Raw genomic sequence first — 17968 nt, forward strand, 5'->3', positions numbered from 1 at the left:
ATCATTATACATGGTGCATCTACCGCAAGTGGAACCATTTTGGTTTCAAATGATCTTGAACTTGCAACACTTGGAGCTGATGAGGATTTGGATTTTCTTGAGAATCCTTATGATTTTGAATCTGAATAGTTAATCTTGAATCTTGATTGAAGAGCGTTGAGTTATGGACTAAACTTAATTTTGTAATTGTGATGATGTTTTGATATGTGTTGGAATCATGAAAATAGGCGTATATGATATGGCTTATCAGTTATTTTAATTTGAATATTTTTTGAACCATCAGATATCTTGGTCATTGGTGAAGTATCATACTAATTGTTATGTCCCCATTTTTGGTGAGCTCCTACAATTGATCGAGTCAATTCATTATAGCAACCCTCCTGAGCTAACAAGGTGATTTGGGGGTCTCAGTTGTGGACTTCCTATTTTTACTAAGTCTAATTCGGACAATTGCCATATTTGGCAGTGCAGATGATGGTGTTGGCAGTCAGTCATCACCTGCATTGGATGAGGCTATTTATTGTGTGAGATCATATTTATTAATTAGTTATTAGAGTTTATATTATTATAGTGGCTCCTTATTATTATTTGTTATAAAGTGATGTTGTGTTGGTGAAGCTTCTTCTTCAATGGAGTTTCATTTGGAAAACAAATGCCTTCGGGGGATTATAAATATGAGCTCATTGTGAAGGCAAAAGCATCAGATTATCCAATTATCTATTTTCTTTTGTGATCTTGTGAGTATTTCAGAGGTTCTGATTTTTTATCTCCATTCCCTTGCTCAAGTATAAGGGTTTTGGATATGACAAGTGCATAGTGATTCACAGCTGAGATATTGTGAATCTGATCTAAGAATTGCTGTTGCAATTATTTGGCAAATTGCTGCTGTGGCATAGAAAATTTTCTAGGACTTCTCCACTGTATCTCTCTGTATCTGAGAAGTCAGTCTATGCTGAAGAAACTGCTTGTGTTTGGGAAAATCATTGAGCTGCTGTAGTAAATTGAATACCTGTGTTTGATAGCTGGTCTCTGTTACAAGGTGAAATATTCTGGTTAGCAGATCAGCTAGCATTTCCTGAGGCTGCCGTTTCCAATAAGGCAGCAATTGAAGTCTCTGTACAGACCTGAGATCACTATTAGGGACCTGCAACCACTTGTTTGAGGCCTGTCTGCATCTTTTGAGGCCTGTGTTTATCATAGAGAGGCCTGTGCTCTTTCTCGAGGCTTGTGTTCAACGCTGGGAGGCTGCAAATCTTCTTAAGAGCCAGCGTTTGACAGTCCAATGGCCATGCTGCTTGTTTGGGGGCCTAAGTATCTTTGGTGGAAGCTGCGTTCAACTAGGAGTGGTAATCATTTGCTACAGGCTGCTGCCTGGTCTAAGAGTAATTATTGTTACACAAAAGCCAGGTTCCATTTGTTATTACCATTCTAATATTTGTACTTCCAGCTGAAGCGGAAAATTGTGAATGAAATCAAGTCCAGGAAATTCTAAGAAATAATAGAAGTTGTTGTTCAGTACAAGTTTTTTAATCTGATATATAGTAAGTTGTCACTTCATTGAACATTTAGCTTGACTCTCTCTTGTGAAATTTATTTGCAATTAGTAAACTATTCATTCTGGAAATTCAAAGTTCGGAATTGCATTCAGTTTACTGACATCTTGCTTAGAGAGCTTGCTTGCAAACTGTTTGACAAAATGCCAAACAGTTGACTAGTAGAGGAAATCGGTGTTTGTTGAAGTCATAACCAGCTAGGGTTATTACACTATGAAATGACTTAATTTTGTATATTTCTTGCATTTCTATATATATATAGCCACCCCCCCCCCACCCTCCCCCCACCTCAAAGAAAAATTTAAAAAATCCGCACCCACTTCAATAACTTGGGAAGTAATATTTGCAGTTGCCATAATGTTGGTTGAATGAAATTATTATTAAATGCGGACTTCAGAATAGTTTAGTTAACAAAGAATTAAGTTCAGGTTTTAATTTATGCTCAAGGAAATTTATGTTGCTTTGAATACCAAATTTACCGATTTGAGTGCAGATACAAATGCAAGTGTGAGAATCCAGTACATGGATACGTGATTTTTTATATTTTGGTTTGGAGTTTTGGGTGCGTTTGTATATATATATTTTAAAATATATATGCAAACAATGTAAGAAATATACAGAATTAAATATATAATTGGACATACAATTAATATATTTGTAAAATAATAGTATATGCGATAACATATTGTGTGGTTTTATGTCGAAGTGAATGATGCAGTTGTGACACTCACTGTAAAGATATGTGATTCCACGAACAGACCCCAAAGCAATTGCATATAGTTGCTCCCAATTGAGGATGTGATCTTCTTTTCTCTCAAGAGATCCATCTGCCATTTGCATGCATCCAAGTGCACCAGTGCGTGCATCCCCAAAGCAACACCCCAACAAATGAACCAAATGAACATGATGAATCCTTCCAATGGTTGCTACTTCATTAATGAACTGAGTCTCGCTTTGCCTTAACTGCCACAAGATAACCGCTCAGAAGCTTTCCTTTATAAACCATACCAAAATCTCCTTCACCCAGCTTATTTGCATGCATCCAAGTGCACCGGTGCGTGCATCCACATCGGATGCAGATGCGTAGGGCTGCTACGATACATCAGGTAACTGAGTTGAATACTTATTTCACTATGGATGAATCACATTTTGATTCCTCATTTATTAACACATGTAGCTGATGTCCTCTGTTCTTGACTACTTGTTCTTCCAATAATGGTCTTTAACGATGATTTAAGATTGATATTTCTTCAATTTCATGCTCCATTATTAGAGGTCAATAACGTGCTTGAGAAAACATCTTCCAAGTATATGAGGAACAAAATTTAGTCATATAATCACATTTTTAATAGATTAGAAAAAGTTGCAATCAAGTAGCACCTAGTTAAAAATGATCATACAATTGTAGAGTTTAACTAGCAGAAACAATATAGTAGTCATATTGACCTTATCTCTTTGGTAACTGATATAAAATGCATATATGTTCTTGTAGACAAGTTCTTACCATGCCTGGGGAACTTCGATTTTGATAGGTAAAATCAAATGTCCTTCCAGTAGGCCCACGTGAAACTGCAATTGGCAAAATATTTTCAGGGGGAACAATATGGCCACAAGAGAACAAGTGGAGTTGATCTGCTTTTATGTGAGGAAACAATCTCTCCTTAATCTCTTCTACGGGTTGAAGAGTTCCACCAGATAGTACAACAGCTCGAGCTTGATCTACAATCTGCAAAGTATGTCGAATTGATTGCTCTCAATTCACTTGATATACATGACAATATAGAAGATCTTTACTTGTCTCATTTGAAAAAACCTGCCAAAAACCCATCAAATTATTGTACCTCTGCAAAATGTTTCTCAGCATCAAGCATCACAAATTTAAGATATCCCTCTTCATTCTTCTCACTACTGGCCATTGTTTGTCTTGAAACAATTATTCTGCCATCACTATCAGCATTTGTTAGTGCAAGCAAAAGACCTGCCAATGAACGAAACCCAGACAGTGCACTGCTTACAAGCCGACCTCCACTATTCTGGGATTGCATATAATCATTTTGCAGAAGCAGATGTTTCTCCCCATAGCTGCTTGCCTGAGAAAAAAAGGTGCAAGGATAAACTTCTTCAGCATATTTGCATGACCCTTTGAAAATGATAGTAAAATGACAACATACTTCTATTGTTTAATATTGTAACATGAGATGCGTAATGTCAAAAAGAGTAAAAAGAAGCAACAATTAGCCTACAAATCTTAAATTATGTACCTTATGAATAATATTGCTCTCTTTCATGTATCGTTGCAGCTTAACCAGGTTTATATTGTCAATCTCAAGTGAAAATAGGAACTCATTCACAGTCATAACAACACCATTCTTTGAATTATTTCCATCAAACTTGGTACTTTGAACGTTAACAAAATCATTTGCAGATCTCCCAACCATATAAATTTTTTTATCATCGGACAAACATTGTAAAAATGCTTGAACAAGCATCAAGAGCATTTGAATGTACCGTCGATTGCCAGCTCCTAAGCGGTTCCTGAATCTTTCAAAATATCCTTTAATATGAGAGTTCACAAGTTGAAGCTGTTGTATAAACATGAAACATTCAGATATTTGGAACTTTGTAGCATTAACGTCTTTTGATTAAGATGTCAGAAAATATCAGATCAGTTATGCACAAAGCGCCAACATTGAGATTCAACAAAGACATTTCACCTGAAAGTTAGTAATTTGTGAGTTATACATATTGGTCACTGAGTCAACAAGGTTGTGTGCCTCATCTATAATGACAATGCTGTCCTTCAAGTTAAGTCCAAGAGATTCACGAGCAGATTTAAGTAGCAGAGACTGGTAAGGTAGTACAACGATATTAGCTGATGGTACCAATGCTCGAGATCCATAGTATGAACAGGTGCCAATTTTTCGTCCCAGATTCTGAAGATCCTCAATATCCAAAACTCCCTGTTGATTAGCTTCTTCTTTGAACTTCTTCTGCAGCTTTTTCTTCCGTAACAGTGGGCACCCAGACGTGGTTTTCTTGACTTTCACACCTTTATCTAGTAGAATCTGCCACATTGAAACAACTATTCATTCAATAATGACAATAATTGGCAGTAAATAGCATCTTCCATTGAGGGAAAACCACAATCCAATTCTCCATAAGCCTAAGAAAAAGATTAGCAAAATTAGACACACAAGCCAGATGACACAAAAAGTAGAAGTATTGAGCCAAGACTAGAAATTGCTACATCCATAACCCTTCATAAGCTTATGTCAAAATAGGCATAAGGCCTCTCCAGACGATATCAATGTAATATACAAATATATATATAAGAATGCATTTCAAATATAAGATTAGCAGCTTGTTTCCAACTTTCCATGCTAATTTACAGGCTCTAAATTTGGTAATCAGTTATGCCCATGAATTTTTTCCTGTGACAGCTGCTTTCCATTATTGCCCTTCTTAGTGCATACAATTGTACAGATTCCAACACACATACAGAAATAAAGAAGCAGCAATCATTTTGAATATATTTTTTAAGTTTATTTTGATATAAATTATAGTTAAGCCAAAATAAAATTGATGATTATAATTCCAACTGCAAATTAAACAAGATAGGGTTGTAAAAAATTGCAAATATTTTATGCCTCGATAAAAATAAAGTATAAATGGACATCAATTTCAAACTCTGCAAAAATCTCTTGACCTTGACCACTCCACCTAGTACAATCTGCACAAAAATTGTGTAACTTCTACTGAGGAAAAAAGACAATTGATCTCCGCAATTAAAAGAAAAAAATAGCAAACATAAAATACTCTATCCTAGATGCAATGAAAAGGAAAGGAGAGAGCCAAAACTAGAGAATGAAAAAGTGTCAGCTGAAACAGATCTGCCACTAAATTAGCTCATACCATGATATGTAGGAGATTTATTCCAGAGCAAGTCAACTTGTGATATTGCTATCAGGATCAAACTGTGTAGTTTTTGAGTCAAACTCATTGACCCATGTTTCATGAGTAGTGGTTCACAAAAACTTATCTATCGTGAGAATGAACGGAACACTTAGCACTCATTGCATCTAGGTGATGCTAACAGAGGTGAAGTCGGGACTTCCCAAGAGGTCACCCATGGGAGGTCATCCATCCCAGTACTAGTCCAGCTCAACTGTGCTTAACCACAAAGCTTCCTTCAAGGTTAAGCCCACTTTGCTTGCAACCCAATTTGCAAACCTTCAGCAAGTGTTGTACCTAATGAACCATTCATTAGAGAGCCCCTTAAGCTCATCAATTGATAAGTAGTAGATATTTTCCACAGCATGTCAAATTGTGATATTGCTATCAGGATTCAACAGCGTAATTTTTGAGTCAAACTCATCGACTCAAACTCATTATCTTCCACTACCATAATCAATACTCACACTGAGTTCCTGGGATGATTTTAAGCCCAAAGTAGTTTCCCCAATAAATCAGTTGGCAATTGAACTGGATCCTACAAGAGCTATTGTTCAATCACAGACACTTCTATGCACCATGTTGCAAAAAGAGAGATTGTGAATCGCCAAGGAGATCATTAAAAAAATCTAATACCAAATGGAAGGAACCTGCAAGATAAATAAGAACCTACAAAATATAATAAGCAATAGAAAATCTCAATTAGGCAGTAAATGCACAGCTATACACAGAAATCAGAATATTTTAATGTTCACAGCATCACTTTGACAAGGAAATTCTCCAATAGAGGAGCAGATCCAGGTACAACATTTTCAAGATGTCTTGCACTTGCTAATTCATTACAACATACAGATTCTAGCTAAAGGCAGCTACTACTACCCCTTGCATTTGGGATAAATACAATATAAAGAGTCTAACTGAAGACAACTGCTACTATGCAATACATAGGAGACAAATACTTTTATTTTAGTTTAACAAATGGAGCAACTAACAAAGCAGATGCACCCAAGCCAATGCTAACTAATATTTAATTCAGGTATCAGAACAATGATTCCTAACATGCTATTCTTCACCACCTGCCAGTAATCAAGGTTACATTCTTGCATGGTTTGGCTGTTTTAAGATCCATAATTCTTGACACAGAATGAGCATGGAGCACTAGCAACATTAACATGAAAATTTGAAATGATTCATCAATTCCTAAACACAGAAGCTTGAGCAACCAAAGGCAGCTTGACTGCTAATTGCTTGATCTCAATATTTGGTATATATGTGTATAAACAACAACAGTCTTTAGAGTCTTCTTCTACAATCTAAAGCCAATTGAAGCAAATCATGATTTATGGGCTAGTTATGCTGTTCGTATACCTCCTTGTCACACTTGGTTTCTTGATTATTCTTGATTATCAAAATGCTAATGTAAAGATTGTGTAATTAATTTATCTATATATAATCTTAATGCTGAACCATCTAATGAAACGGAATACTCAGTATTTCAGAACTTTAAATAGGCTATGACTGAAAATATTAAAATATACTGATTTAGTGAAAGAAAGTAAAATGAATTACCAGCATATAGAACAATCACAAGTATTATCTATACGCATTGCAAATTGGAAGAGTAGTGAATGCTAGTGGAGTTCATATTAAAAACAAATCATAGAAGTAAGGATTCTATAATGCAATAAGAAAAGCATTACAGCAGGTAAAAAGTTGACACCAACATAAAATTTCACAGTATAGTAAGTCTAGGACAGGGAAAGGATTCAATACATTATGAAGAGGGGACACTTGCTACCACCTTGTTGCTGGACTTCCCACAGCCTTTATTCTTCTGCAATTCCAAGCAACGCTCATTGATCCGAGTTGAATCTACCAGCTTTAAAACATCTGCCAGCAATGGAAAGAAAAGTGTAACTTAAAAGATGCAACTATAAAACACAAACCAACGGACTAGCACTAATTCATTTGAACTCAATTTATATTGCAGGTATGACCATAACAGCCATGCCAAATGAATGACCAAAGAACTCACATGTGTAGACGATATGTGTGTGTGTGTGTGTGTGTGTGATTCGAAGAAAGCTGGAGTGAGCTCTGGGGTCTACGAACAATCATCCTTCATTGCTGACCTGCTATGCTCTTGCTCTACCCTCTTGAGGCTTATTCATACCCTTTGTCAACCTTGAAGACCAATTCTTGTTCCTTTGGTCCCCTTCCTTAGAGTAATCAACAGATACCAAAGGATTGGCATATTATCCAGGTTCCTTTAGGTCAGCAGTATGGATAGGCAACCCATCAAGTGGTTTGTAGAGCTATGCAAGGGCTTTGTGAGCCATTTTGAGCAGTTTGGGACATTCTCTTAAATTTTTGGAGAGATTCCTATTATTTGGGAATTGACTAGGAATTGAATGGAACACACACACACACATATGACTTGAAGGAAGTTGGAGTGAGCTCAGAAGTCTAGTTGGGAGATGAACAGTCATTCTCCATTGCTGACCTTCTGCTCTTGCTCTGCCCTCTTGAGCAGTGCAACCCAGAGACCCGTGCCCCCTCCCAAAACCTCAAAGTGCACATCCCTGCACCGGGTTCTTGGAGTACTTGAGTACCACCACCTCCACCATTCCGCAATCACGCTGCTGCTGAGATGGGTACTTGAATTTCTATTTGAATTTTTATTTTTTATTGTTACTATTGGGTATGTACCATGTTACTATGTTGAATGTTAAATGGTTCTAGTTCTTGTTGCATTTTGCTATGTTCAACTATTTCAATTTGGTATGTTATACTAAAATATCATTTAATAACTAGCATTTCAAGTTCTATATGTATAGTATACAACACCCTCGCCCCCCTACCCTTGCCCCTTCCCTCCTCCTCCCAACAATCCCAAAACTGAGGCCCTTTGTCACCCCATCCCAACATCCCGACATACCCCAATATCTTTATTACTCTAGTTTTGAGGCTTCTTCATACCCGTTGTCAACCTTGAAGTCCAATTCTTGTTCTTTTGGATGACTTTGGGTTGGGTCACTTTTTTGATGACCTTTCCTTAGACTGTTCAACCCATAGATCAAAATCGTGTAGATAAATTGGCAATAAACAGGCTTCTTGCGAGAAAACACATAGTTTTCGCATGAGAAATCAAAGCCAAGAAGTTGGCAATATATCGCCGAGAAGTTGCAAACTTCTCTTGAGAACTTATTGTTTTCTCTTCCTGGGTTTCCTACTCAATCAGTTCTACTTTTTGTTCATAAATTGGAGGAGGAATTTTCACATCCACTTGTGGTTAGTTTTCAACAATTGATATTTTGTTTTGATTCATGAAATCAATCTCCTTTACGGATGAAGTGCAAGCTGAAGAATGAGCCTAATTTGATTTCATTTTCTCGTTTGCAACCTTCTTTCTTCTTGATCTTGCTGAAATTTTTGCTATATCTTTTCTTTTATGTTTTCAGCCTTCAGGTTTCTCAGCACTGTGGGTTGCTTCATCATCATGGGAAGAATATGATTCCATGTTGCCCATCAAATAATAAGGCATTATTCTTTTCCATCAGTTTGTGAATTTTTTGATCTACACACCAATTGGTATACTTGGTAACTAGCTTCATTAATGTTGTCAAATCAGTAAGTTTCAGAACTGGACCATTTTATTGGAGGAAGATCTTCATCTTTCTCTTCTTCATAGTACGGATGGGTACAATCTCCATCATTTTATGGTTGGTCAGGTGTAGGAAAAAGTGCAGATGTCCTGATTAAGTTTACAAATATTCTTTAGCACATTCTCCTCGTCTCATATTCATCTCAGCTGAATTGGCCCAGAAGTCTTCAGTTACTACTTTGTGCTTGTATTCTTTCGATTTACCACACCAATTTAGTGATAAGGATCAAGATTGGCTTTGGACCTGTAAAAATATAAAGTTGGCTTTACAAAGACAATTTTCTATTTGGAGTTCGCTGCAGAGTTTGGAGTTTCTAACTACATCGGCATTCCACATGAGGATGAAATTTGGTCACTTATTGCATTTGTAGACATCGAGATCAGCTTGTTTGGTTTGTTTACTCATTTAGTGACTCATTAGATGCATCTAATTATTGAATTTTGCAAAAAAAAGCATTTTTAATTAAATTCAAGTCATTTTAAAAATTCCTGATATTTTTGCAAGAAGTTACCGATTTATCTCTGATATTTGCCAAGAAAACTTTTTTTTTGCTTCGCCAATAAGTGGCAGAAAACGAGATTTTGAACTATGGTTCAATCGATACCAAAGGGTTGGCCTATTATTCAAGTTCCCATAGGTCAGTTGTATGGGTAGGGGACCCATCCAAAGGTTGGAGCTATGCAGAGGGTTGGGAGCCGTTTTGAGCAGTTTGGGATAATCTCCTAAATTTCAGGAGGGATTCTTAGTTTTTAGGGATTGACTAGGAATAGACTAGAGTGCATTAGGGGGCCTTCTGGATCATTTTGGAGATTTTGGTTGCAATTCCTATTTGTTATGAGCAAAGTATTAGTTTGCATGCAACACTTAGGTATCATCCATCAACTGGTGGCTTCAGTCAAATTTTAGTTTGGAGTCTAGATGATCAATTTATGAACAAATTGGAAAACAAATTGGAAATAAAAAATAATGTCCCAAGATTGATTTAAATAAAATAATAATAAAGTGAATTAACATAGTCACTTTATATTAAATAAAATATAATGAGTGGCCCCTTGGCACGCTTCCCTAGGTGAAGAAATAAGTTGTTATTTTAAAATGGATGGACTATTTTAATAATGGGAAATAATGCCTAGAGGTTCAAACTATTTGAGAAGCCATGAAAATTAATAAAAGTCATAAAAATAAAATAAGAGAAACCCTAAAGGACTTCAAGCCTATTGGAGGGCGAAAAGAGTTGTTAAAAAGGCAAGATAAGTTTCATTTTTCATTATCCAGATTATTATTTTCAGGATAGCATATTGAGGTTTGATCTCTGTGGAGAGTTTGGGCAGCAATCAAGCTTCCAAGAAAGAAAGCTCTTGGAAGTAGAGGGAACTGGACAAAACCCCAGCCTTACTGATATCAATTTACATTACTTTTCAGAGTTTGCATTGGAGTGTCTTCAAATTTGGAGGAGGAATTGGATCAGATTTGAATAAGCAAACAGCCAGCTGTACAAGCCCAGGCATACTCCCAAGTCCATCTCTAGTTAGCGTTAGGTTTCAGCAGCAATAGACATAAAGAAATCAGAGATTTGTGGATTCCTCAAGCAGGTCCGTGATAACTGGGAATTCCAGATTAGAGTTTGTCAGTCGTCAGATTTGCTGGCAAAATACATGTCAGACTGTGTACAAACTAGTATGGGTATGTAGGCATTTGTTTTGAGAAAAAACAAATCAGAGTTTATGCATTAAATACAGAATTTATTCATTGTTAGCGTCAATTGTTATCAGTTCATTCATTTCAGTTAGCTGGTTAAGTTTCAATCTTTGCATTAATCATATTCAGAAAATTATCAAAAAAATCAGAACACAACAAAAACCAATAACAAAGAAAATTAGACAAATTTCTCATAAAATATTGGACAAAGACAATCTTCACCAAAGCCATTAGGAATTTGCCTTAGAATCCGGTTGGGGATCTTTCAATGTATCAAAGCACAATCCTTCCGGCCTGAGGGTTTTGAGATCACTTCTATGCATCCAAACAGATTTGAGGCTGTTTACCGCTTATGGTTAAGGTTGTTTATTGCATGCTACTGAATAAGAGTTATAACAGATATAAGTAAATGCAAGGCAACATCAGAGAACCGCCATATATTCCATTAATATTAGTCAAGATTTACATCAAGTGGTAAGCACAACAACAATGATACCAATGACAATGACAATGTTGGTGCCCTCTTCCATCCGAGGGAGTGTGCATATGTTCTCTGAGGGGTGCCACGTGAACCATCACGGCCATAACTACCTACCCCTCAGCCACGACCAACAACATGATTAACATTAACAACATTTTAGACAATACATAGCATTATACCAGACAACATCATCCCCCCCAAAAAGAAAGTCATCTCCTGATGACGTACAATCAAAATGGAATGATGTTAAAACCCACAACCCACACTAGACTGTACAGAAGAGAAGAGAAAATCAAGATGAAGGAGGTTGAGAGTGCATCCCTGATGTTGTAGTGGTTGATGAAGATGGTGGAGCAAGTGATAAGTCAGCCCGCAACTCGTACACCTACTATGTTTTGAGTTGCAAGTCCCCATCTACGACCATCTACCTCTCCATCGTCCTCTTCAACATCATCGCCACCTCTAGCAACTATTTCTCCTTGGCATCAAGCTTCACTATTGAACTCGACACATGTGACTCCAACATGACCTTATCTGCTCTGACCTCCTCTGGTTGAGCCAACAATCTCTCTCTCTCTCTCTCTCTCTCTCTCTCTCTCTCTCTCTCTCTCTCTCTCTCTCATGCCTCCTCTCGAACCAGGTCTCCCTTCATTGTCCATAACTCAGTCGCCAACTCCATCTTGGTTGTCTCACGTATGGTGGAGACATGTTGAGCGTTGTAAGGTATAGTAGCCTTCCCTGAAGGCCTACTCAATCTTCCTAACCAATGCAACTACTCGGATCTTTCCTAGTTTCTCCCGAAGTGCCTACTCTTCCAACATGGCAAGGGACTCTTTCGTAGGCCACCCCCTAGACTCATAGTAAACTATGAACTCCTTTATGCATCCTACCCATACAAATGTCAAGAACCTCTCTAACTCCTCTATCACCTCCTCTTGAGTCCATGACTAAGCAAAGGCTATCGCCCTCCTACCATCTCGGGCAGTCTTGCTCCACATCACCCTCTCTAGACTCCATCCTACCACACTTATGTACAAGCCCCTGCTCGACACTCACTATCACAAGCATCTCCTGAGTAGGCTCGATGACTAACTCCACTAGAGGCTCTACTCTGTGGGGGGCTCAAAGTCTATTTGCTCCAACTCCTCAAGCATCAGTCTCCTTGGTGAGCTCTTAACCTCCAAATCGACTATCTCTTGTGCGGCCAGTAGTTTGTGTCATAGAGACATGAGGGTGCCCTTAATCAAACTCATCAATGCCATATTATACTTGCTCAACACTAAGTTTACTTGCGTTGCCTCCTCCTCTGGCATCTCGCCATCCCCAAGCTCTCCATCTCTCTATGTGGCTCTCTCCTCCGTCTCTATTAGGATTAACCTCAGACAGAAATAACAATTACATGCAAATATAACCAATATCAAAAAATAATAGATCGCACATGAGAGAACACAAGACACCAAGATTTAACGTGGTTCACCCAATTCTTGGGCTACGTCCACCAACAAGAAGTCCAATATTATTATGATCAAGTGATTACAACCCGATTACAATCCGTAATCCCTTACAACTCAATACCACCGCAAGAACCAATTTTCGCATCACATTATGAAAATCCCTAACCCTAAGCCTTTTTATACAAGCTTTTTGCCACTTACAAAATTAAGGCTAGAATAATAGAAAAATAGTAGCCGACGCATTTTGCAATATAAGGTCATTTTTGGCTTCGGGGGTGCTGCCCCTTGACCCCGTCTTGGGGGCGCTGCCCCCAAACCCCCGTAGAAATAATATGGGGAGAAAACTATGCCAAATAAACCTCTAATTCTGATTAGGCTCCACATCACAACAATCTCCCACTTCGAAACTAATTAGGATCCACAACAATAACCTCCCACTTGGAGAATGATCATAGCACTGCTAAACATATAGCTGCCACTGGAATATCAAACCACCCTAGACTTTATTATTCTTTTATTTTGTTCAGTCTAGAAGACCAACCAAAGCTAAAGAAGAATTCAACTTCTCCCTTGTCACTACTTTTATAAACATATCCGCTGAATTGTCATTTGTATGTACTATGTATCTTGTCCATCTTTAACTGTCCATCATCCAAAACTGACTGAATGAAATGGTACTGCAACTGAATGTGTTTTGTCTTTGAATGTAGAGCTGAATTCTTTGCAAGATGAATGGCACTCTAGCTATTTGTGAACAAATAATTATCCCTCTGTGGATGTCCCAACTCTTCCATGAAAAACTAAAGCCATATCATCTCTTTGGCTGCCTTTGTAGCAGCAACATACTCTGCCTCTGTAGTGGATAAAGCAATAACCTTCTGTAACCTAGAAACCCAGCTCACAGCTGCCCCACCAATAGTAAATACATAACCTGTAGTACTTCGCCTGGTATTAATATCCCCCGCTAAATTTGAGTCAACATAGCCCTATAAATCAATAGTAGAGCCCCCAAAGTGTAAACACTTACTGGATGTACCTCTCAAATATTTGAGAATCCATTTAACTGCATTCCAATGCTCAATTCTTGGATAACTCATATACCTACTAACAACTCTCACTGCATGTGCAATATCTGGCCTAGTACATACCATAGCATACATCCAACTTCCTACAGCTGAAGCATAGGGTACCTTAGACATCTTGTCCTCCTCTTCTTGTGTCTTAGGACACATCTCCTTAGTCAATTTCAAATGACCAGGTAAAGGTGTGCTGACAGCTTTAGCATTCTCCATAGAAAAACGTTGCGACACCTTTGCAATATAATCAGCCCGAGATAATGCCATTTTCTTGTTCTTCCTATCTCTGCAAATCTTCATACCAAAGATTTGTTTTGCTGCCCCCAAAACCTTCATAGCAAATGCATGTGCTAACTATTCTTTTAACCCCTTAATGTGATCCATGTTAAACCCAGCTACAAGCATATCATCAACATATAAACATAAAATAATGTAAATGTCATCATCCAACCTTTTAAAATAAACACAATAATCTAAATGACACTTATTGTATCCATGCTCATGCATAAACCTGTCAAATTTCAAATACCATTGTCGAGGTGCTTGCTTCAAGCCATATAAATTTTTCTTCAATCTGTACACTAAGTTCTCCTTACCTTTGACCTCAAATCCCTGTGGCTGTGCCATATATATCTCTTCATCCAAATCACCATGACGGAAGGTTGTTTTAACATCAAGCTGCTTCAAATACAAATTTTCAGTAGCCACAATACTTAAAACACTGCGAATAGAAGTCATTTTAACAACATGAGAAAATATCTCATCAAAATTAATGCCCTTTTCTATGCAAATGCTTTTACCACTAACCTGGCTTTAAGTCGTTTCTTACCTCCATCCTCTTCTTTTAACCTGTAAACCCATTTATTTTGTAAAGCCCTTTTACCTGCAAGCAACTTGCATAAATCCCATGTCTTATTTTTCAACAAAGAATCTATTTCTTCTTTCATTGCAGACTCCCACTGAATCTTTGTATCCACCTGCACAGCTTCATCATAACATTCAAGTTCACCAGCATCAATAAGTAAAATAGAGTACGAGGAAGGAAAAAATCTTTCTGGTGGTCTACTTAGCCTTGTTGACCGTCTAACATTCACTGGGGTGTGTGGTATTTGTTGTTGCGGTTGTTGCAGATCATGAGGAATTGCTAGAACATCAGCTTTTGGAGTATCATCCAGCATTACATAATCATCCTCTTTCTTCTCATGTTGTTGCAACAGATCTTTGTACAACACTTTCTCATTGAATATGACATCCCTGCTTCTTACAATTTTATGATTTTCAAAATCCCAAAGCCTATAACCAAATTCATTAATGCCATATCCAACAAATACACATTTCTTTGACTTAGCTTCCAGCTTGGTTCTATTTTCAGAATCTATATAAGCAAATGCTTCACAACTGAAGATTTTGAGAAAAGAATAACTCACTTTCTTACCAGTCCATGCTTCCTTTGGAATACCACAACCCAAGGAGTAGAGAGACCTCTATTAATCAAATATATAGCAGTATTGATAGCCTCCGCCCATGTGTTTAAGGGCAACCCTACATGCAACCTCATGCTTCTTGCACGCTCCATTATAGTCCTATTCATGCGTTCAGCCACTCCATTTTCTTGTGGAGTCCTTGGAACAGTTTTCTATCTACGAATACCATTAGCAGAGCAATAATCTTCAAATTCATGACTGCAATACTCACCATCATTATCAGATCTGAGACATTTTAATTTCTTATCAGTCTCATTTTCAACCAAGCATATCCATTTCTTAAAAATTTGAAATACATCAAATTTTTGTCTAAGGAAATAAACTCATACTTTTCTAGTTGCATCATAAATAAATGTAACATAATAATGAGAGCCACCAAGGGAAGATACCTAAGTCGGTCCTCATACATTTGTATGCATAAGCTCTAATTTCTCAGTTTTATTTTCCTTCCCAGTCTTCACAAAACTCACTCTCTTTTGTTTTCCATACACACAACTTTCACAGAAATCCATATTGACACATTTCAGACCTGGTAGAACTTGCTTTGAATGAAGTACTTTCATACCTTTCTCACTCATCTGCCCAAGTCTATTGTGCCACAGCGCTGTATCAGAATTTATAGCAGCTATTTGTTCTCCCTACTCACCTGCAGCAACTGTTCCTAAACATTCATTTTTCTCTAAAACAATCAAAGTAGAAGGAACAATATGACCCCTACAAAAATATAAGGTGCCTACTTTCACACCTTTTGCTACTACAAAAGAACCTTTTGAAACCTTCCAATTTTTATCATTAAAAGTAACTACACAACCCTCATCACTGAATTGCCTTACTGAAATTAAATTCCTACTCAGCCTTGGAACATGTCTTACCTCATGTAGTAGCCAATGACTCCTATTCTGCAACTTAATCTTAACTTTTCTCTTTCCAACAATCTAACAGGGTTCATTATTCCCCAAATAAACAAGCCCAAAATCCCATTGGACATAATCAATAAAATAACCTCTATGAGGTGTAGCATGAAATGAAGCACCAGAATCTAAAACCCATGAATCATCAACACTTTCTAAAGGCAAAAGCAAAGCATCCTCTTCGAATTTGTTACCACATTTGCCTCCTTGTTCCCTTTTGGTTTATCTTTATTATTCTTTCGAGTCTAGCAATCTTTCTTCTTATGACCTGTCTTACCACAGTACCAACAATCTCTCGGTCCTCTAGATTGAAACCTCTTCCCCTTTGACTTTCCTTTTGATTTCCCATGATTTCTGAAATTATTTCCTCTCCCAGTCGTTCTACCTCTGCTTTGTGTGTTCAAAGCACTTCCTGATGTAGATCCACTTGAGGTTTTCCTACGAGTTTCTTCACTCAAAATAACACCAATCACATCATCATATTTTAAGGTATTAGATCCAAAAACAGAATCACTTACAACCATTACCAAGCCATTCCAGCTTTCAGGCAAAGAACACAAAATCAAGAGAGCCCTAATTTCTTCATCAAAATTAATACCCATAGAAGATAACTGACTAGTAACAGTATTAAACTCATTTAAATGATCTACAACAAATCCACCTTCTGTCATTTTCATATTAAATAAATGCTTCATGAGAAATACCTTGTTTGAAGCAGAGGGCTTTTCATACAATTTCGCTAGGATTTCCATCAACTCTTCCATCGTCTTCGCTTTTGTAATGTTAAATGTCACCAATGGTGCGAAGCATAACCAAATGCTTCCAAGTGCCTTTCTATCTAAAATCTCCCATTCCTAATTTGTCATAGTTCCTTGGTTTTTAATTTTTCCTTCCAACGGCTTCCATAAATCCTTCTGATAGAGATAGTCCTCCATTTGTATCTTCCATAACTGAAAGTTTTTGCCCATTAAACTTGTCAACCCTCAGCTTACCCTCGTCTGCCATCACTCCCACTCAACCGTGAGACCTTCCTGTAGAGGATCATTAAAAAAAACGACGATCTGGCTAAAAAATGACGACCATCTAGCTCTGATACCACTTGTTAGGATTAACCTCAAACAAAAATAACAATTACATGCAAATATAACCAATATCAGAAAATAATAGATCGCGCATAAGAGAACACAAGACACCAAGATTCAACATGGTTCACCTAATCCTTGGGCTACATCCACTAACAGAAAGTCCAATATTATTATGATCCAGTGATTACAACCTGATTACAATCCGTAATACCTTACAACTCAATACCGCCGCAAGAAACAATTTTTGCATCACACATTATGAAAATCCCTAACCTTAAGCCTTTTTATACAATTTTTTTGCTGCTTACAAAATTAGGACTAGAATAATAGAAAAATCGTAGCCGGCGCATTTTACAATATAAGGTCATTTTTGGCTTCGAGGGCGTTTCCCCTCGACCCCACCCTGTACTGCGACAAGGAGCACACCTGACCCTGCAGGGGCGCTGCCCCCAAACCCCCATAAAAATAATATGGGGAGAAAACCCCACCAAATAAACCTCCGAGTCTGATTAGGCTCCACATCACAACAGTCTCTACCTGTTCGGGCTCTCCTCCTTGTGGCTCAACACCTAGTAACTTGATCTGTCTTACTCTTGCCAACCTCTTGGGG

At 37.6% G+C, this 17968-nt stretch overlaps 1 protein-coding gene across 2 annotated transcripts in view; it reads right to left on the bottom strand.

The window, feature by feature from the left end:
• Positions 1-17968, bottom strand: part of LOC149551078 (RAD3-like DNA-binding helicase protein) — a 47758-nt gene that overhangs the window by 7213 nt on the left and 22577 nt on the right. For both annotated transcript variants that reach the window (XM_089786660.1, XM_089786661.1), the window contains exons 3-7: positions 7306-7394; positions 4268-4618; positions 3815-4135; positions 3395-3643; positions 3058-3279 (exon numbers count right to left, since the gene is read on the bottom strand). In XM_089786660.1, the coding sequence (XP_089642786.1) occupies positions 3058-3279; positions 3395-3643; positions 3815-4135; positions 4268-4618; positions 7306-7394 (1232 nt within the window). The remainder of the gene's footprint in view (positions 1-3057; positions 3280-3394; positions 3644-3814; positions 4136-4267; positions 4619-7305; positions 7395-17968) is intronic.

The sequence above is a fragment of the Cupressus sempervirens genome, chromosome 6, assembly GCF_028749045.1.
Source record: "Cupressus sempervirens isolate cs-2001-9-10 chromosome 6, ASM2874904v1, whole genome shotgun sequence".
Taxonomy (NCBI): Eukaryota; Viridiplantae; Streptophyta; class Pinopsida; order Cupressales; family Cupressaceae; genus Cupressus; species Cupressus sempervirens.